Source organism: Pterocles gutturalis, unplaced genomic scaffold, assembly GCF_000699245.1.
Source record: "Pterocles gutturalis isolate BGI_N339 unplaced genomic scaffold, ASM69924v1 scaffold11240, whole genome shotgun sequence".
In the NCBI taxonomy this organism is placed as follows: Eukaryota; Metazoa; Chordata; class Aves; order Pterocliformes; family Pteroclidae; genus Pterocles; species Pterocles gutturalis.
This window is the reverse complement of record NW_010138288.1, coordinates 1,111-19,901: the sequence shown is the minus strand read 5'-3', so window position 1 is coordinate 19,901 and position 18,791 is coordinate 1,111. Positions and strand designations below refer to the sequence as shown.

At 47.7% G+C, this 18,791-nt stretch overlaps 2 protein-coding genes across 2 annotated transcripts in view; one reads left to right on the top strand and one right to left on the bottom strand.

Annotated features, from left to right (window-relative positions):
• The window catches only part of SETD1B (SET domain containing 1B), a gene marked incomplete at its 5' end in the record, with an annotated part of 46,157 nt that extends 35,069 nt beyond the window's left edge, over positions 1-11,088 (top strand). The window contains 11 exon segments of the mRNA XM_010082942.1: positions 93-180; positions 1,099-1,216; positions 1,218-1,302; positions 1,564-1,696; positions 2,079-2,546; positions 4,347-5,906; positions 8,249-8,415; positions 8,692-8,823; positions 9,457-9,576; positions 9,954-10,091; positions 10,831-11,088. Of these exon segments, the coding sequence (XP_010081244.1) occupies positions 93-180; positions 1,099-1,216; positions 1,218-1,302; positions 1,564-1,696; positions 2,079-2,546; positions 4,347-5,906; positions 8,249-8,415; positions 8,692-8,823; positions 9,457-9,576; positions 9,954-10,091; positions 10,831-11,004 (3,183 nt within the window).
• A 6,481-nt stretch (positions 11,089-17,569) lies between these two features.
• Positions 17,570-18,791, bottom strand: part of HPD (4-hydroxyphenylpyruvate dioxygenase) — a gene marked incomplete at its 5' end in the record, with an annotated part of 2,271 nt that continues 1,049 nt past the window's right edge. Inside the window, 3 exons of the mRNA XM_010082940.1 lie at positions 17,570-17,680; positions 17,838-17,954; positions 18,045-18,167. Coding sequence (XP_010081242.1) covers positions 17,570-17,680; positions 17,838-17,954; positions 18,045-18,167 — 351 coding nt within the window. The remainder of the gene's footprint in view (positions 17,681-17,837; positions 17,955-18,044; positions 18,168-18,791) is intronic.

Genomic DNA, 18,791 nt, shown 5'->3' with positions numbered 1-18,791 from the left:
ACCGTGGCAAAGTAAAACAGTAGCAATTTGCTTAAGAAGTTGATTTCTGCTCTTTCTAACTTTCAGAAATGCTAATTGTGTCTTTTGTTCAGGTGAAAAGAAAGGAGCCACCTGAAGCTGCCTCAGCAGGAGATCAGAAGAGAATCCGGCCTTCTACTTCTGTCGATGATGAAGATGAAGGTTTGCAAAGCCCATTTGTTTGAAACACTGCAAGAGCAGATGCAAACCGCATGCAAGCTGAATTCTTTTAAATTTCACAGCAGTGTGCTCACTTACAGTTAGACACAGAGTGAAGGATCTGAGCCAAAACCGTGCTTCTCATAAAAATCAGATCAGCTGGGAGATGTCTCCTCTGAATTCAGTTATCTTAAAGTCACTGGTGGGAAATTTAAGCCCCACATTTTATGAATAACTCGTAACCTATTTTAGTTCTGCTGATGCAGAGCTGGTCACCCAGTAGAGGGAGCTCAGATGAGTTCATGGTCTGTTCTAGGGGTGTGCTTGCAATTCACGGGGTACGCTGTGGGGGAAAGCCCGTAAGGGACAGTTTGCCCTGCATTTTATTTTAAGAACAAATCAAAGTTATTTGCCAGAAATATATTTTCGAAAATATTTTTTTTTTTCCTGAAAGCAGGGAAGAGTAGAGATAAGACAAAGCTTGAAATACCCTTTTTTTACCTCAAAAAGTGGATTCAAGTTAGTTGTGCCATGAAGTTGATTCAGACTAACAAGTGGTTTTGAAGCCAAAGTACAGAAGGAAGGTTTTGTAAAGCCCCTAAATAAAACAAAAAGGCATTAAATTCAACTGACATGTTCTGATCTTCGTCATGCCATGTCTCCTAGCTGCTCTGCCTGTAGGTTGTCAGCTTTGGCCATCTGCATTTTGCCGTCCTTGGCATTTCAACACCCTGCACCCTGTCTCACCCTCCCTTGCACTGTGAAGTTAGTAAGCCCCTGTGAGCCTGGGGACTCGCACACCACATGGGCATATCGCTCCTAACTTTGATCTTCCCAAAGAAGAAGTTTCCGTTATGTGGTCATCTTTCCCTCCCTTGCAAGGTATTTGATGGCAATTTCCTTCTTGTTTTTGCTCACCAGAGTCGGAGAGGGACAGGGATGCTTCCGATACAACATCTGACCTGTCGAAGAAGGATGCAGAAGCAGTGGGGCTGAGGCGGCGACCAGCAAGGCCGCTGGAGCTCGACAGTGAGGGAGAAGCGTGGGAAAGAGGAAGAGTCCTCCTCAGAGAAGGAAGAGGAGCAGGAAGAAGAGAGGGGCTTGGTGAAAGCAGCACCTGGCAAGGTGTGTTGGTTTGTGATTGCCGTTTTGAATGCTGCCTGGCATTGAAAGGGGGAGTAGTAATTCCAGGTGCCAGAGTCACCTTCTCTAGAAGATGAGCACTCCTGTTAGGGTCTGTCCTAAGAGAACCTCTGTAAGGTTATTCCCTCTCCAGGTTCTCTGATCAGCGTCCCTGAGAGTTGCTGGTGGTTACTGCAGTGACAGGTCTCAGAGTCAGACACTGTTCATTTTTGGCAATGCTTTCTTGCAAAGGAGGAAGAGGAGGACGAGGAGGAGGATGAAGATGATGATGAGGAGGATGATGATGATGAAGATGATGAGGAGGATGAAGATGATGAGGAAGAGGAGACAGGCATAGATACAAGTGACAAGGAGGAGGAGCAAGACTCCGAGGAGGGTAAGCAGTTCCAGTGGAAGCAGCAAGCATAGCCTTTGGATCAGGTGTGGTCTCCCTTTTGCATTTGTGAGATGATTTTTTTATTTGTGCACCTTCTTTCACTGAAGGGTGGTTTTATTCAAGATAATGCAGACAGGTATTTTTAATTGTTACTTGTGAGGCTTCCATGATCCCTCAGTCTGTGGGTCCCTTTGCAATAGTTCTCCAACCCCTGAGTGATCTCAGCCCAAAGGAATCAAGGCGACTCCTTCAAACCCCTACACTGCTGGTGAAGCTGTTTCCATGCTGTAACAGTGTGAGAGTGATATTGGCTCCTGTGGTAGACCCTGATTGTGTAATGAAGTCAGAAAGCAGCAGTAATGGTAATTTGTTCTTCTTGTAGATGTAGCAAGTCCCTCATCTTCCAAAGCTGAAGTTGAATCATTCGATGAAAGTGATGACTCTTCTGAATTTGAGTCGAGTTCAGACTCAGATGATGAAGATGAGGATGATGATGATGAAGATGAGGAGGAGGAGGAGGAGGAAGAAGAGGAGGAGGTGGCTGAAGATCAAGACAGAGAAGCCATGGATGCTGAGACAGAGCATGAACCTGCTGCTCATGAAATTCCTGATGATGAGAGGGAGACTATTTTGGAGCTGTATCCTGTGGATGACTACATGGATGCAACAGGCTTGGGACTCGCAGAGCCAGCTTTGGCAGTGAAAGATGAAGGCATGGAAGAAATCAAGGCAGGGGAAGGTGAATGTGGTGAAGTCCCAGAGGCATCTATTGCTGCTGAAACGCTGAAACAGTTGGTTATGGAAAGAGACCAGGAGACAAAACTTGCGTTGTCTCCCATCTGTAGGCCAGGTATGGCCTTCCACGTGGTTTGGCATTTTTTACCATATTTCCAAGTACAGTATTCTCACAGCACCCAGTATGTATGGGTTTGTATTTCCCTTGTTCTCTTTCTTCCTCCGAGGCTAGGGGTTATCCGTACAGGGAAGGAGGTCAGTGCTGAACTTTCCTTCCTAGTAAGGAGTTCTACACAAGCCATCTGCTACTAAAAATACTGTGGTTATTGTATCCAGAATCTTATCCTGGGCCAGTTTAGTTAGCGTCCTACAGGAACTGAACAGTTGTCATCGTCCGAGGGTGACTGATTGGATGGTGTGGTGCCTGAAGCTCAAGATAGAAAAGTCATGGCTGCTAAAACAGAACAGGAATCTCTGCTTAATGAGTCACTACTGGCTCTTTTTGGTTTTAATACCAAAGCAGTATCTGCCTAGGAAGCTATATGGGGCATGTGAGTGGAGTCTCAGAATTGTATCTGGTTCCTGATATTATTATTGATGGGGTTTTTTTTTACTTAATCCTTTCAAATGAATTACACTGCCTGGTTCTCTGTAAGATGCAAATTTTCTTCATCCAGTACAGAGTTGTATTTAACCCAAGGAAATTAGAAGCATTTTACTCAAAGAGGAGTGAGGTGCATAAAGATTGGCAAATTCTGCAGCTAGGGGAGAATTAAAAAGTTAAAAACTGGAGTCGACAAGGAGTGCACATCTCGTGTGGCCTGCAGTGTGAGCCTTGGGCAGGACTGGTGTCTGAGGACTGGGCAGTATTTTGCCAGTGGGAGAGCTGGAAATCCAGTCCTTGCAAAGGCTATCGCTCCTTCGCTGCCATAAAATCTGAAAGCTGTAATGAGACAAAATGTTAAATTGGGCAGGACAGAGAACCTGATTTGTACAGATCCTTTCTAGAACAGGTCGGTGTCCAGAAAGGACATCAATCTGGGGAGACCTGCTCTTGGGCACCTTGCCATGTGGAACGAGCTTTATAGGTGAGCTGTGGGAACAAGCTCAAACTGCAGCATTCTTCTTGCGCAGCCCAGCCCGGTCATACGGGAGTTATAGGGATTGGACCCGTCCCCAGTGACTCTCCAGTTTGTTCAACACAAGTGAGGAACGCTTCCCTTCCAACTCTCCAGGCATTTTCACCTCCTTTTGCTCTCCCACTTGAAAATGTTATTTTGAGCTGCCTAACAAGATTCACTGTTGATTTCTTTTGGCCCTGGCCCTAAGGGGGTAAATAAACTCCAGACAAATGAGCTGCTGCAGAGAGAGCAGCATATAAATTGCCTCATTGATACCATCTGAGTGTCTCCTCATTCATTACAAGGGTTTCCCGTTTCCTTCATGGGTTTTCAAGAGTGTTACACTCCTCCCTTCACTGCTTCCTCCTTGGGGACCTGAGGGTGCTGCTTGGCCTTGCAATTAGTTTACCTTCCCACATTAGAAAAGCTGATAGCTTGGGGCTCTGACAGCTCTCCTCCAAAGTCCTCGCCCCACAATCTGCTAATTCTTTTTATGTCTGTACAAAAGGTGGGCAGGGGTTTTGAAAGCAGAAAACCTTCGTTCTGGCCCGTGTTGTAGCTAATCCTCAAATTAATAGTGCGTTTTTTTAATGGTCCATTAGGGATGTCTGTGGTAGCATCTAATTACTCCACACTCTGTGCCTCCAAAATGTAAAGCATTGAAGTTTTTAAAGCCTCCCAGTGGAATTGAGCTGTTCTGTAATTGCGGCATCTTAAACATGCCTTTACTGGCACGTGGTGAGTAACCGAGTGGAAGCAAAGCTCCTGATTCTCCTCTCTTTTCCCCATTTCAGTGGAAGAGTCCGAACCCACTACCATGCTGGAGCCAGAGGTACAGGAAGGTCCAAAGCCTGAATCTCAAGATGAGGAGGAGGCAGCGGTCTGTCTCTTGACTTCAGTGGGAGCCTTTGGAGAACCTCTGCCCAGTAAAAGCAGCTTCTTTAGCAAGTCTGACGACAGCAGCTTAGAAGCTCGTGTTAAAACAAAACTGCCCTTGGCAGTGGAGGAGGATGACAGGCTGCCTCGCACGCCTGGACGGGAGGTGATGATCCATTCAGAGACTGATACTCTTTTGCTTCCAGCCCACAAGGTGCCATCCTCCATGCTTCCCTTACCATCAACTCCTGGTAAAGAAGAATCTTTAGTCCCTCCAGAAAAGTTCCCTGAACAATTAATGGTGACCAAAACGTCTGTGGAAGAAGAGATTCCTAGGACTCCTGGGCGGGACATTTTGGCCAAGTCGTCACACCCCCTTGCGAAGTCGCAGAGCACGGACACTGTTCCAGCCACACCAGGAAGCGATGCTCCCCTTACGGGAAGCAGCTTGACCCTCAGTTCCCCTCAAGTCCCAGGGAGCCCCTTTTCCTACCCATCCCAATCTCCTGGCATTAACAGTGGCATTCCTCGGACTCCTGGGAGAGATTTCAATTTCACGCCTACTTTCCCAGAGGCTGGTGCTACCATTCCTTGCCTTCTGTCTGGCAAGAAACAGTCAGAGGATGAGCTGGATGAGAAACCTGTTAAAGAGCCTCTTGGTGCTTCCCTTACGATCAGCATGAACAGTGTTCCTTCCCCGATTCCCTTTGCCAGCCCCCCACAAGCAGATTTCCACATGGACATGGGTTTGCCACCTGATGAGCCAATTCCCGTAGCAGCCCTGCCGTGCATGCATGGAGATGGAAGAATGCCCATTGAGGAATGCAAGGCAGAAGTAAAATCTGTTTTGCTCTCGCCAGAAGTACCCACTGGTGCTTCTATTCTTCCTCCTCCACCACCACCTTCTGTTCTTCCCAAAAGGAGGCCGGGTCGGCCAAGACGGTCGCCACCTTCTGTTCTCTCGTTGGATGTGTACCCGGGCAAACCCATAGAACCTCCTCAGGTGCCAGTGGCCTTGGTGGAAGGTGCTGTGGGCAAAGAGCTGTTGAGTGGACATCCTGATGCTTTCTATGGACTGAAAGACCCTGAAGCCGTCACCCTGGACTTCAGGAATGACAGTTTCCATGAGAAAATGGCAGCTGAGACAGTTACAGAGAAGCTGCCATTTAAGGAACTGGAGAACCAGTGGAATGAAGACTTCAAGGAAGAAGACGGTCATGTGAAACCCAAAAGACAGTGGCGAAGGCAGAAAAAGACATCTGAGGACCTCCCGGTGATTCCTTCCCCTGAGTATTCCCCACCCCGGCCTCAGTTCCGGCCACGCTCCGAATTTGAGGAGATGACCATTTTGTATGATATTTGGAACGGAGGCATAGATGAGGAAGATATCAAATTCATGTGTATCACATATGACCGCTTGTTACAGCAGGACAATGGTATGGACTGGCTCAATGACACCCTGTGGGTATTCCATCCTTATATCCTTTCTCACCGGTGCTCTGCGTTACACAACTCATGTAAGATGCACTAGATGGTCATTGTGTAGGACATACAACACAAAAGAGTAAGTTTGTTGGTGGAAGAAGCATTTGCTTACTAGAATATCAATTCCTTATAGCAGCAGGGAGTTTTAGACTGTTTTATTCCCTGAAGCTGCAATACAAAAATACTGCAGAAGTGGCTATTCTTGCTGCATTTTCAGTCTAGGACTGCATGGAAAATCTGTATGCACCTCTTCTGGGAGATTTCCTTGCTGGTTTGAGAAGCTTCTGTCTGCATTTAAACCAGACTTACTTTTTTCAGCTTGCCTGTGGAATTTCTAGTCTGCACATACAGGGCTTTTAGCTTGGGGCTAAAGCTTGTTGTAAAAATAATCTCACCATCTGTGCCCAAAATGATGAGTTAGTGGTGCTAGCAGCTTTAACTTGCTTTGAGTTTGAAATACTAATAAAAGCAAGGGTTTCTAAGCAGCACATCAGGGACAGACACAGCCCTGGGCTGGATGGGGAATGTACTGCAAGCGGGGAGCACATGTACCACTGGCTGGTGCTGGTGGAGCAGCATCTGGCCCCATCCCCTTCCTCCCTGCCCGTGATCTGGTCATTGTCAGCGTAGGCTGGAGCTGTGAATCTTTGGGAGTGTTTTTGGGACACACAGCGTGTCTAAGAACAAGTCTCTGCATGTGTACAGCCGTCAGGAGTGATCTCCAGAACAAAGCCTAAAAGGCTGTGCTCAGAACCCAAGAACTCTGTAGTAATGTTTTTAGGAAGGATAAAAGGATTTACATGTTAAAGAAGACAAATGCATCACCTTGTGTGTCGGTAGAGATTGTGTGGAGTTAAAATGTCTCATCCGTTACTCCCTGCAAGACATGAAAGCAAAAGCAAAAAGCCCAAACCCCTTAAAATAGTGATATGATATTAACAAAAAGCAAGTGGAGGTCAGTGCTGAGCTCTGTGTTTCAATCCTATCTTTTTCTGCATCTCAAAGGGCAACATGTAAGATGAAATTTATAATTTTCTGCGTTTTCATACCAGTGCAGTAGTCTTGAAATAGATGTATTTAGTTGTTTAAAGGCATATATTCTAAAAGGATGATGAAATGCATCATTCCCAGTCGTTCTCAGTCTATGTCTGCCCCATTTGGGGAAGCAGTTCCAAAACCAAACGAGTTTCAAGGCGGGAGTTATTGGCCGTGCAGTGGTGGAGGACCACAGCCAGTGAAAGGCAGAACGGGACGGCTCAGGGTAGGGCTTGCCTGTGACCCTGCGCTCAAATGTGTTGGCGTTTGGCAACTTACACAGCGGAAATATTTGAAATCTGTTTGCCTGTTGATGAGAATTACTGTAACAGCAGATTTACAGTCACTTTTAAACCATTTAAAAGTCATCTGCAGCCAGTTGCCAGTTCATCCTGTGCTGTGATGGGTGTGAAAGTACCCGCAGGGCTCACCTGCAAGCTCACACCCCTGCACTCTGATTTCAGGGCCATCACTTCTTGCTTTTTATGGTCCCTCTGCTTCAATTTTCTGGTGTTAAGGATATGTTATGACTCACAGGGAACATTTTTGGGTGAAAGCTTCATGGCCATGTTTTTGGGGTGAGCTGCCAGTGGTACCGCTCCACTGTCCTTCCAGAAGCTGGAGACCTGCAGGTGCCTTCTGCCTGCTCAGTGCAGTGAGTCCCTGCCAGGCCAGCTGCAGGTTTTCCTGACTGATAGGACAGTGGGGTTCGAAACATCTGCACAGGGGGTTACCCTTCCCATCGGGGTCTGAAGGAGCTGATACACCCAGGCCAGTGAGAGCAGCATCAGTCCTTTGGGCTGAGGAGTGTCTGGCCCGTCTGCGCTGCTTTTAGCCCCAGCTCAGTGGGGCTGTGCTCCCGTGAGATCAGTGCGGTGTCTTCGGGGCTTGGGATGGCTGCAGGGAATTTCTGGAGATAGAACGAAAGTGAATCACTCAAAACAGAGAAAATGGTACGTCCAGATGGCTGGGCAGCTGCTGTGTGTGTGCATAGTGGGTGCTGTGGGGAAATCCTTTCTCAAACAGGTTTCTCTTGACAGCTTAACCTTTTTATGTTTCAATCTTCATTATCTCTTTAGTTTCCCAAAGCACACAGCTAAGAAGGAAAGATCGTGCTGGGTTTTCTTCTAGGCATGTGGGCTTCAGTGATGTTTTTTTATTTTTCACTAGTAGTGTTATTTTTTGCAGCCTCCCCAAAACCTTCATTATTTTCCAAGCTCCTGGTGTTAGCTCCATGTAGCTGTAGCAAGTTTTGTCTGATGTCCATCAGTGTCTGTGTTTCTCCTTAACTTCTTTCCACCTACTAGCTTTTCTACCCCCAAGAAAAAGAAGCGGGACGATGGGATGCGGGAGCATGTGACGGGCTGTGCACGAAGTGAAGGCTATTACAAAATTGATAAGAAGGACAAACTTAAATACCTCAACAATAGCCGAGCTTTTGCAGAGGAGCCTCCAGCTGACACGCAGGTGAGGACACGTCCTTGCTGACTGCCGGGGTGCAAATGGGATTTGACTTTATACGGTGTCAGGCACAGTGGCTGCTTCCTGCCTTTTGGCAAGGGAGGAGGTGAAGCTGTTGTTGAAGAGTTGGTGGCCTGGGAGGTGCTAGGGAGGTGTTAGTGTTTGATGTGGGATGTTTTGGGAGGCCACTTGTTCTGTGGTGATGGGTTGTAGCACAAGGGGTTGCTCGCAGGGAGGCTTCAGGGTGTTGGGTCAGCTTTGATCACCCATTTGTCCTCTCAGGGGATGAGCATCCCTGCCCAACCTCACGCTTCTACCCGGGCTGGCTCCGAGAGGCGATCGGAGCAACGCAGGCTCCTCTCCTCCTTCACCGGTAGCTGTGACAGCGACCTGCTCAAGTTCAACCAGCTCAAGGTACGTCACCCGGTGGATTGTGGCTTTACACAGGGGCTGGTTGGGAGCAGGCGGAGGCCAGGGCATGGGACCTCCTGCCAGTTTGGTCTCACCTTGGTGATGGCCATCTCATCCAGAAGAGATTGAATGGCACCTGGCTCTCCTGTACTTCCATGTAATACAACTTGATACAACTTAATACAACGTGTAAGACAAATAATTTATCTGAAGAAATAGTAACAGAGTAGTCACAGGGAAAACTTGACACTTGGTCCACTGTGCTCGCTTGTGAGAAGCAGAGACGTGAGCTGGCAGATAAATGGCTATAAATAAGCACACGATGATGACACAGCGTGAGCCCTAGTCAGAGCCATCGGGGTTATGCAGAACAGAGACTGATGGTCTCAAAGGGTCTGTTCTCCCCAGCGTGTGGTCAGTGGTTAAAACCCAAGTATTGCAACTCTGTGGGACCTCCTATGACCTCTGCCCTGTCTTCCTGTCACCACAGGACAGAAGGAAACTAAATCAGGTTGGAGTACCCAGCACTGCTTGTGGCCTGGAGCACACTGCGGATGCTGGACCCAGGGAGGGCCTGTCCCTTTCCATGCTGTGGCTAATTCAGGGTTGGGGTTTTGGGGTGTTTTCTTCATACAGTTCCGGAAGAAAAAACTAAAATTCTGCAAGAGCCACATTCACGACTGGGGCCTTTTTGCTATGGAGCCCATTGCAGCTGATGAGATGGTGATTGAATACGTGGGTCAGAACATCAGGCAGGTAAGCTGGACTGGGGGTGACATCTGAGCAAAAACCAGCCCTGAAAGAAGTGCTCAGGTGTGACAGCAGGGGTTGGAGTCCCTGCCGTAGGGCATTAGCTATGTGAGCTAGGCAGAGGTTGGCATGTATTTTGGAGGTACAAGGCTGGGATTGTCAATAACCCATGGAAACTAAACACTCAGATCCTTGGGAGATAAGCTCTTGAGAAGCCCATCCTGAACTTTTGTGTTTTCAGTTGAGTCTCTGTTCTCTTGGGGTGTTTGGGATCATACATCTGTTGAGTGGCACAAGCTCAGCTCAGATGAGCGTTGTGTAGATCTCTGGTCACAGATCCCTTCTGCAGCGTGTCCTGACACAACACATGGGGTTTTCTGTAGGTCATTGCTGACATGCGTGAAAAGCGATACGAGGATGAAGGCATCGGAAGCAGTTACATGTTCAGAGTCGATCATGACACGATCATCGATGCCACGAAATGTGGAAACTTTGCCAGGTTTATTAATCACAGCTGCAATGTGAGTATCATGTTTTTCCGTATAATTGTACTCTGCCATACTGATAAACCCATTGAGTCCTTGCTAGCTTTGGCTGGGGCCACATTCAGAAGTAGCGAGGGGTCACAGGGTTATGAGTAAAAGGTAATGAGCTGCAGCAGATGAAAGCAGAGTCTAAACTGTCATAAAGAGATTTGAGAGACCTGAGAAATGAAACACACAGCGAGACAGAGCTCACTCAGAATCCTCCTGACCATGTTGGGGGACCATAGCAGACACTGTTGAAACATATCTAACAAATATTTCTGTAAACCAAATTGTAGCATTGTTATTACGTGGGAACAGTCTCCTTCTAGTGTCCGTGTGGGGAAAAGTAGGTTGTGCCCCAGCAGGTAGAGAGGCTGCTTTCCCCTCTGCTCTGTGCTTCAGCCCACACTCAAAGACTTGTCTGTCAGACCAAATTATTGAGCATTCGTTGAGCTGCTCTTAGCCTGTGACAAACTTGGTGGAGCATCATCCAGGTTCTTTTATGCCACAGAATGTGGCTATTTTGGAGGAGCACAGAGGGCTGTTTTCTGGCTTCATGCCGCCTTCTCTCAGCTCCCCTCTGAATCCCCTGGCTCCAGGCTCTGGAAGCGTGGCTGAGGCTCTCTAGGGAATGTTTTGCGCTGCTCTAATTTAGCTTGGAATAATTGTGTGGAGGCTGGGAAGCCATGGCCATCAGGAGCCTAAATCATTACCTGTTCTGTCACCCCTGCAGCCAAACTGTTACGCTAAAGTGATCACAGTGGAGTCTCAAAAGAAGATCGTCATCTACTCCAAACAGCACATCAATGTGAACGAGGAAATTACCTATGACTACAAGTTTCCCATTGAGGATGTAAAAATCCCATGTCTATGTGGCTCTGAGAACTGCAGGGGAACCCTGAACTGAACTCGAGGTTTCTCGTCACACTTGCACCTTCGGCCATGTCAAAACTGTGGTAACCAGGTGTGGTTGCACTTTGCCAAAAAAAAAGAGGAAAAAAAAAAAAAGAAAAAAGGAAGAAAAAAATTTAAAAGGAAAAAAAAAACATTTAAAAAAAAAAGAGAGGAAAAAAGAGAAGAAAAAAAAAACCAAGCAGGTTTCGCACTTCTGCCAGGATCACAAATGAAAGCAAAAAGCGCACATGCTTACGAGGACTGTTCATGTTTCAGGTGCTCTTTCCTTTTCAGATCCAACACGCGCACAAAAAGGTGACTACCATTTTGTGGCATGGTCTATCCAAACACTAGCTTCTCTGTTCAGTCCCTCATTAATGCTCCGTAATAGGATAATGGTACCTTTTTTTTAAATTGTTGTTATAAACCTTCATCTTTTCATAAATGCTGCTACCTTTTTCTCATCAGTTTTGTTGGTTGAAAAAGACATTCAACGTTTAAATGTGAAGCAGAGACTGAAAATGCCATATAGGGTTTGTTGGGAGCTTGATTGGCTGAAATTGCACAGATTTCTCAGAGTAAGCTGTAAATAAATGTAAGGTTGATGTTACAGAGCAAGCCAGAGGCTTGAGGGTGTGTGAATGGGTGTGTGCGTGTGCTTGGGTGCGTGTATGTATGGAGACGTGTCTGCAACGAGACTACAGGTGATCTGTCCTGCCTTTTTCTTAGAGATGAGCCTGAACAAGTCCCCTAAGCCAGACACCCCGGGGAAGATTCAGGTCAGCTGCAGAGCTCAACTTAGCGCCTTGGGCTCGTCTCTGATTTTTGTATGCCACGCTGGTATATTGGGGGATCAAAACCTCTGCACCCGTTAATGAAAAAAAAATTGGATACTGCAGTCATGAGTAAGAAGTCGAGTTGGTTGTGTAGCTGTAGCATCATGGCACGGTGTGTGGCCTCGGAGGATGCCTGTTCCTTGGAAATCGGTTTGCCTTGCACGCAGAAAAGGCTGAGGCTGAAATGGAGTGGAAAATTCAGCTGGCGTTTACACTGTCGAAATCTTCCCCTCCTTGTCAGCATACGCTACGGCCCATGTTTCTAACAGGATTTTCTTCCTGTAGATGGGAAACAGGCTGATGTGTGTCTCGTATTGTTTTTTCCACTTTTGTCTGCTTTTCCCTGCCCTTCCAGCATTTACGTGGAGTATTTGCTCTGTCCTTGAATGTGGGAGATGCCTCCTGTGATAGGAGCGAGCTGTACCCTGCCGCTCTCCTCCCTCCGTTACTCAGTAACCTGCCCTGGGGTGGTCCCGGCGCTCCAGCAGAAGCCAGCGTGGCTAAAGTGTCCCTGAGCAGGCTGGGGAGCAATCCTGTCCTCTCCCATCTACAGCATGAAAATGAATGCTTCGTTAAATTCAGAAGGCATATTTTGAAATGATTTTTCAATAGATTTTGTCCTTGTAGACGTGCTGAGGTGAAGGTTGCAGTTCTTGAAGAGGTTCCATTTAAAAATGGGGAAAAACACCAAAGAAAAACTTCTTTGGATGTGCTCTGGAAATGTTATGCGACTGTTCAGGTATAGATAGGATCAGTTTTTCAACTTGCATTGAATTTCTCCTGCTCTAGAAGTAGAGATGAGTTGTACTAAATCCTTTCTAATTGGCTTGTAAGGGGAGGTTGCAGTGGAATTATGAAATGGGAAGATGACCTGCATAACTAGATGTCTTTTCCCCCCAGAACATTGCACAGCTGTATTCTTGGAGCCTTTTAAAATCAGCGATAGTTGCTGTATGACCACAGCTCCACGATCAGAGGTTACAACCTTGCAAAAGAGTTTTCTGGAAGTTTTTTCAGTTATTACTTGGAATTGCCAGGCCTGCAGTGCAGAGTGGAGCTTGTGCTGTAGGTTAGACCTCTGCTTCTGAATTGTGTCTTCAGCCAAAAGGTCTGAAAGAACAGGAGCACAGAGTGCAACAAGCTGCCTCAGTCCTGCCTGTATTCCTGTCTGAGGGTGAGGAAATTGTCCCTGAGATTGGACAGTCCATAGTCTCATCTCTGGTTTTGTTTTATTTTTGTTTTGTTTCCCCTCCTCTTTGTAAATCTCTCCAGCAATTGGGTAATGGTGACCCAGAACCTAAAATTATGAGAAGCACAACTAGTTTCTGTCGTTGAACGTTGGTTTTTCACTGCAGCGATGGCAGGAGCACTTGGGAGTTAAACCAGCTGCTCAGTTTTTTTTAATTTTATTTTTTTTTTTAAACAAGGTTCATCTTGTGTTGATGCTCCAGTTGGCATCTCTACAGCTTGACCTTTTACTTTCAAAGCTTTGGAAATGTACAGAAGCTTCCTGTGTCCCAGAACTGAAGCCCCTGCGTGTGGCAGTTCTGCCGATGTCTTTGGACAAAGACCCAGAACAGTCCGGTCCCTAAGTACCTGCTGACAGTTTTGTATTTCCCAGCGGATCTGTCTGCTCCGGGTGGGATGAGCCCCTGCAGTTTGCCTTAACCTTTGTTGAAGAGAGGTGGGCAGGCAGGTCGTGGTCTTCTGACCCCAAGACCTACAGGTTGGGGTCCTTTGCTGTGTCTTTAGGAGCACCAGAGGGATTTGGGTGCCAAAGACCATGAGCACCTGAATCACTTGGGTTCTTCTGAAGCTGCCCATAAGCCATCCCTTTTTAGGATCCCAGACAAATAACGTGAGTTTTTGGAGGAGTGGAGCTCCCAGTAGTCCCCCAGGAGGAAACGGAGGTGTTGGACCCACAGCACTTCTGAAAAACCAAGTTAGTCTGGTCTCCAAGCCAAACCTGAGGCTTCTCTTTTCTTCCCCATAAATCTTGGCTGGCAGAGTCTTCCCCGCGCAGCTTCTGTCCCAGACTGAGGAGTGGCCGCGTGCCCCAGAACAGCGCATTCCACGGTCAGAGGTCTAAGTCTGGTTTAGTGTTTGCCATGAGCTGCCTGGGCGAGGTCTCAGGGGGCCAGGGGAGCCCTGCAGCCACGGAGGCGGTTTTGGAAGGCAGCCCCGTGGAGATGCCTTTCTAATCCCTCCTGCGTACCTTGGCTCGTACTTAGAATGGGGTGAGGTGAGAGGAGGAAGGCAGAAGGTGTGCGATTGGCACCCAGCCTGGGTCGGACCCTGCGTTCGCCTCCCGTGGTCAGCACAGGCACCCCGGCACCCCATGGAGACAGCGGCAGGGACTAAAACCTCACCAGCACGTGCTGCTTTACAGAGAGATTTGCTGAAGTCGTTTTGTTGGCTGAAAAGCATGTCCCCAATTTATTTTTACTTAAATTGAAACCTAAGGCAAAAAAAGAGGCGTTGACTGTGCTCCCTGCAAAATTGTATGTGGCTAGGTGAAGTGACCCAAGAGAACAGTGCAGAAGTTTTGGAAATACAACTTAAATCTCTAGTTTCCCACCATGAAGCTGGCTTGAGTTCAGGGTGCAGATGCCTCGGCAGTTGGCGTTTCTAGGAAGCGTGCTCTGTGCTTGCAAATCCTGCCTGCTGCTGCGCGACACCTTCATTCATCCGCTCGGTTCACACCCCCAGGTCGGTCCCAATAAGTGGTCCGTGACTATCGGGGCTCTGGGAGGGGAAGGGGCTCATCTTGCAGATATTTATATTGTATAGAGCAGCTTATTTCTACAAGGAAAAAAAACCCAACATTTTTAAACTCCAACAAAGTATACAGTAGTTTCAGTTCTGGTTTTTGTGACCTTTTTCAGGGATCATTTCAGTGCATTTCTGTATAAAATAAAAATTTAAGGAAAAAAGGATTTTGAAGTATAAAAAAAAATGCATCTTCTGTACATAGGCAAACTCAAGAATCTTCTCTTCAGACACTGTTTCTTGTAGAAACATGTTGAAATTTTTTTGCTGATTTCTTTGTACTTCAAGAGCATGTAAATAATTTATTAAAAGTGACTATTGTAATTTGGAGTTCTTTTTAAACAGATTCCAGCTCTAAATCATGTCAAGGAGATGGGGAGGAAGAAGAACTAAGTATAGCAAAGGAGCTGGTGGCATTTACAGCTTGTGTCAAGCTTTGTATAATGTAAATTCTGTATAAATATGTTTTGTCAAATAAATAGATGGAATTAGAAGCATTAAGAAACTGAAAACAAAAAATTGCCAAGTCAAGGCTTCTTCTTTTCCCCCCCTCAGTCTGAAACCTAATGTGCAAAATCTATTTATTTCAAGCGAGGAAATGTGTACAGTCTAATAGACAACCGAAAATGTATTTAAGCGAGTTTGCAACTGGATTTTTTTTTCAATTTAATATTTGTTTTGTTTTTATGAGTTTCCTCCTTAATTGCCACTGTAGTATTTGTCCAAGTGAAAAGAAACACATCGTAACGGACACTCTAAAAGAAACGGGCAGTTTCACAAGGAAAACGGAAGAACACCCGGCTCCCAATCCTTGCAGTTTCTGGTTCTGTAAAGAGGTTGTTTTAATTCAGCGTCTGAACATAAAGGGCCTCCTTTAAAAGGAGGCAGGTAAAATGGTTTGCAATATATGAAAAAAAAAAAAATCTTATTTTTGTTAAGTTCCTTAAAAAACCAACTCTGCTTTGAAGATTTAGGGTTTCTGCTTTTTCTTTCGTTAAGCAAATTTATAAATTTAGGGATGTTTTGTGCATATAGAATCTGTCACCAGTATGTATCTTGTTTTGAAGAAAGTGTTTTTGTTGTGGATGTGTCATGCTGTATATATTTGTTCATATTTTTGTGAATTGAATACTATGTACCATTGTATTATAGTAACTTTTATAAAGCAAACCATAAATATACTGACTTTTCTTACAGAAAAATTATGTTGTGCTTAATGTATAGCCAGGGCAGCTTTTTGCTCTCAGACCCACGCTGGGAACCGTGAGAGCTCGAGGAACCTGATCCAGAGAAAGAGCAGTCCAAAGGACAGAGTTTTCAGCAAAGTTTACTGAAAATATTAATTCTGGTGAGCAGGAAATGACCGTATGCATGAAAGAAATGTGTGAGTTAAGTCTATAAACTTAAAGAAAATTTTGTTAGTATTACAAATCCTTACAGCTCTGCAGAGCTGAAGCGCAGCTGGGTGCTGGCCGCTGCCCCGGGGCAGGGGAGGGGTCCCTGCTCCTGCAGCCTCTCCCCTGGGTTTTTCTCAGTTCACGTCTTTATTTTGGGGGGTTTTTAACTTCATGGAGGTGAAAGCCCTTAACCTACGCAGTGAGGTGTGAGCGTTGCCGGTTCGGGGGATGCTGTGAGGCTGTTGCAGCCAGAGGCCCTTTGGTTTCTTTTTTCTAAATGAGTTTATTCAAAGCTGAAATGGATTCTGTTACCTGTGGCTGGCAGGAGAGGGGAGCCGGGGAGATGCGGAGTGGGATGGGGATGAAACACAGCCCGGAACCGGCCGAGTGCCCCCGCTGTCCTCCGCTGGGGGCTGCCCGGAATGGGGTGGGGGGCAAAGCTGAGCTTTAGAAAAAGAGATCCCCAGAGCAGGGACAGGTGGGGAAATGGAAGAGACGGGAGAGAGCCTGGGCTGTAGGTGGCTTCCCAGCTCGGTTCTCAGCTTCTGTAGCTGCAAGGATTGGAGGTGCAGGACAGGCAGACCGCAGGGATGGGGACACAGGACAGCCAGACCCCAGGGACGGGGACAAAGGACAGCCAGATCCCAGGGACGGGGACACAGGACAGCCAGACCCCGGGGATGGGGACACAGGACAGCCAGACCAAGCTGCTCCTTGGCGAGTGTTCAACCTGCAGCCACAGTGAACCTGGGGTAGAGGGGCTCCAGCCCCGATACGTCCACTTACCAGGCACTGTGACAGAAAAGGGTTTTATTGTGTCGGTGGGGAACATCCTCTTGCAAAGGACAGTGACAACACCAGAGCGATGCCCAGAGGGGACTTTGCACATGCAGCCGGGATCTCAACCAAGGGATCGCTGCCAATGCCAGCAATTACTTCTTGAAACACGGGAGAAGCCCCAACCCTTCATTAATTCAGGAATTTACAGGTATTGGAGCAAGACGTTGCCTTGGGAAAGCTGGAATATGTAAATTCAATTAAGTCTCATTCCAGAATGTTGTAGCTGCCCTCAAACGATGTGTTTAATCTCAGCAAATTCAAATTCAAGATTGAGTCTAAAAGCAATTAAAATAAAATCTTACAAAATGAGAGGCACAGAGAGGCAAACGCCTCCATGCTTTCCTCTCCCAGCTTCCCGTGTAGCTAAAATTAACAGAAAACTTTGGAAAGACCAAATTTAAGCTCCCCCAGTTGTTTCTTCTGTCTTCCTCCATAGCTGTGTGTCTTTGGCACATGCCTTAAATCCGCCCTTTGTTGGGAATTCAGTGGTTTGGATCAAACGCCTTTTTAAGAGCGTGTTTGCTGTTTCCCACGCTCTCTCTCCCAAGAAGTCACCGGAGGGCAGCGCTGGGGCTGGGTCAGGTGAGGTGTTGAGTCCTTTTACATCCCCAACTTGGCAGCAGCTTCCCTGGGTTTATGACACTTTGGTCTGGGCTATTTACCAAAACATCGGCCGTTTCCCGGTTTGTTAGTGAATTGGTTCGTTAGGGACGAGGGCGGCGTTTTCTGCCATCCTCTAGATGCGCCTGGTCTCCCCGTTGGGCTCCAGGACGGTCAGGTTTCCTCTCGCGTCTTGATCCATTTCTATGGCTTCAAACAAGGACTTGAAGTTCCCGGCGCCGAAGCCCTGCGGAGACGACAACGTTACAGACCATGGGGATGGGCAGTGGGTTCGTCAGCTCGGAGGCGGCTGGGAAAGAGCCGCACTGAGAGCCGGCGGGGTGACGGAATGTGACGGCCCCGAGGTCTCAAAGCCAAGATCATTGTGAAACCCTCCAACCAACCTGGTGGTTGTGCCGCTGGATGACCTCCAGGAAGACTGTGGGTCTGTCTTGAACTGGTTTGGTGAAGATCTGGAGCAAGTAGCCTTTCTCATCAAAATCCACCAGGATTTTCAGCTCCTGGAGACAAGAAACAGGGCGACAGCTCGAAGACCCGCAGAGGAGCCTGGGGATCCCTCGGCATCCCCCTCGTCCCTGGGCCAGGCTCACCGCCAGCTTGTCGATGTTCTCCTTCACTTTGATTTTGGCCGTTTTCAGCCTCTCCCGCAGCACCTGGTAGTAGCTGGAGGGCACGTCCATGAACTGCATCCCGCGCTGCTTCAGGTTGGTGATCTGCGAGGCAGAGGAGAGCCCGGCGGGGTCAGGCTTGGGGCACTTGTGGAGTGGTTTGTGCTGGGATGGACGGTGTCGGGGGGCAGAGTGACTCTTCCCGTGACATTGGCCAACCCGGCACACGAGGACCTGTCCCCCCCCTTTCTGTGGGCACCAGGAACAGGAGGGCCCCAGATGTCCAGGTGATGCAGAGTGTTGGCCACTGCGCAAGGATGCTCCATCCCCCCTGACCCCCCCCGACCCCCCGATACCTCTGGAGACCCTTTGGTCTGGAAAGGTCCAAAACCAAGCGCTCAGCAGCACCTGGGCTCAATCCAGACCAGCATCTTCCCCAGGCAAAGGTGGGTGATGTGTGACGGTGCGAGCTCCCACCAGCCACCCCCCAGGACAGCACGTGCCATCGGGGTCCCTGCAGACCCCCATTTTTTTAAGCTGGAGGGACGCGCACTGCCAGCAGCTCACGGATACAGGCAGGACCCTTGCCAGCGACTTGCCGGGCAGTTAATCCTGGTTGTAAAACAACCACGGCACAAAGCCTGCTCAGCCTGCCCCTGTCCTCGTACCCCGACGCGGTCAGAGTCCACCACCACCCGTGACGAGGACTGTGCCCGGCGGGATGTGGCG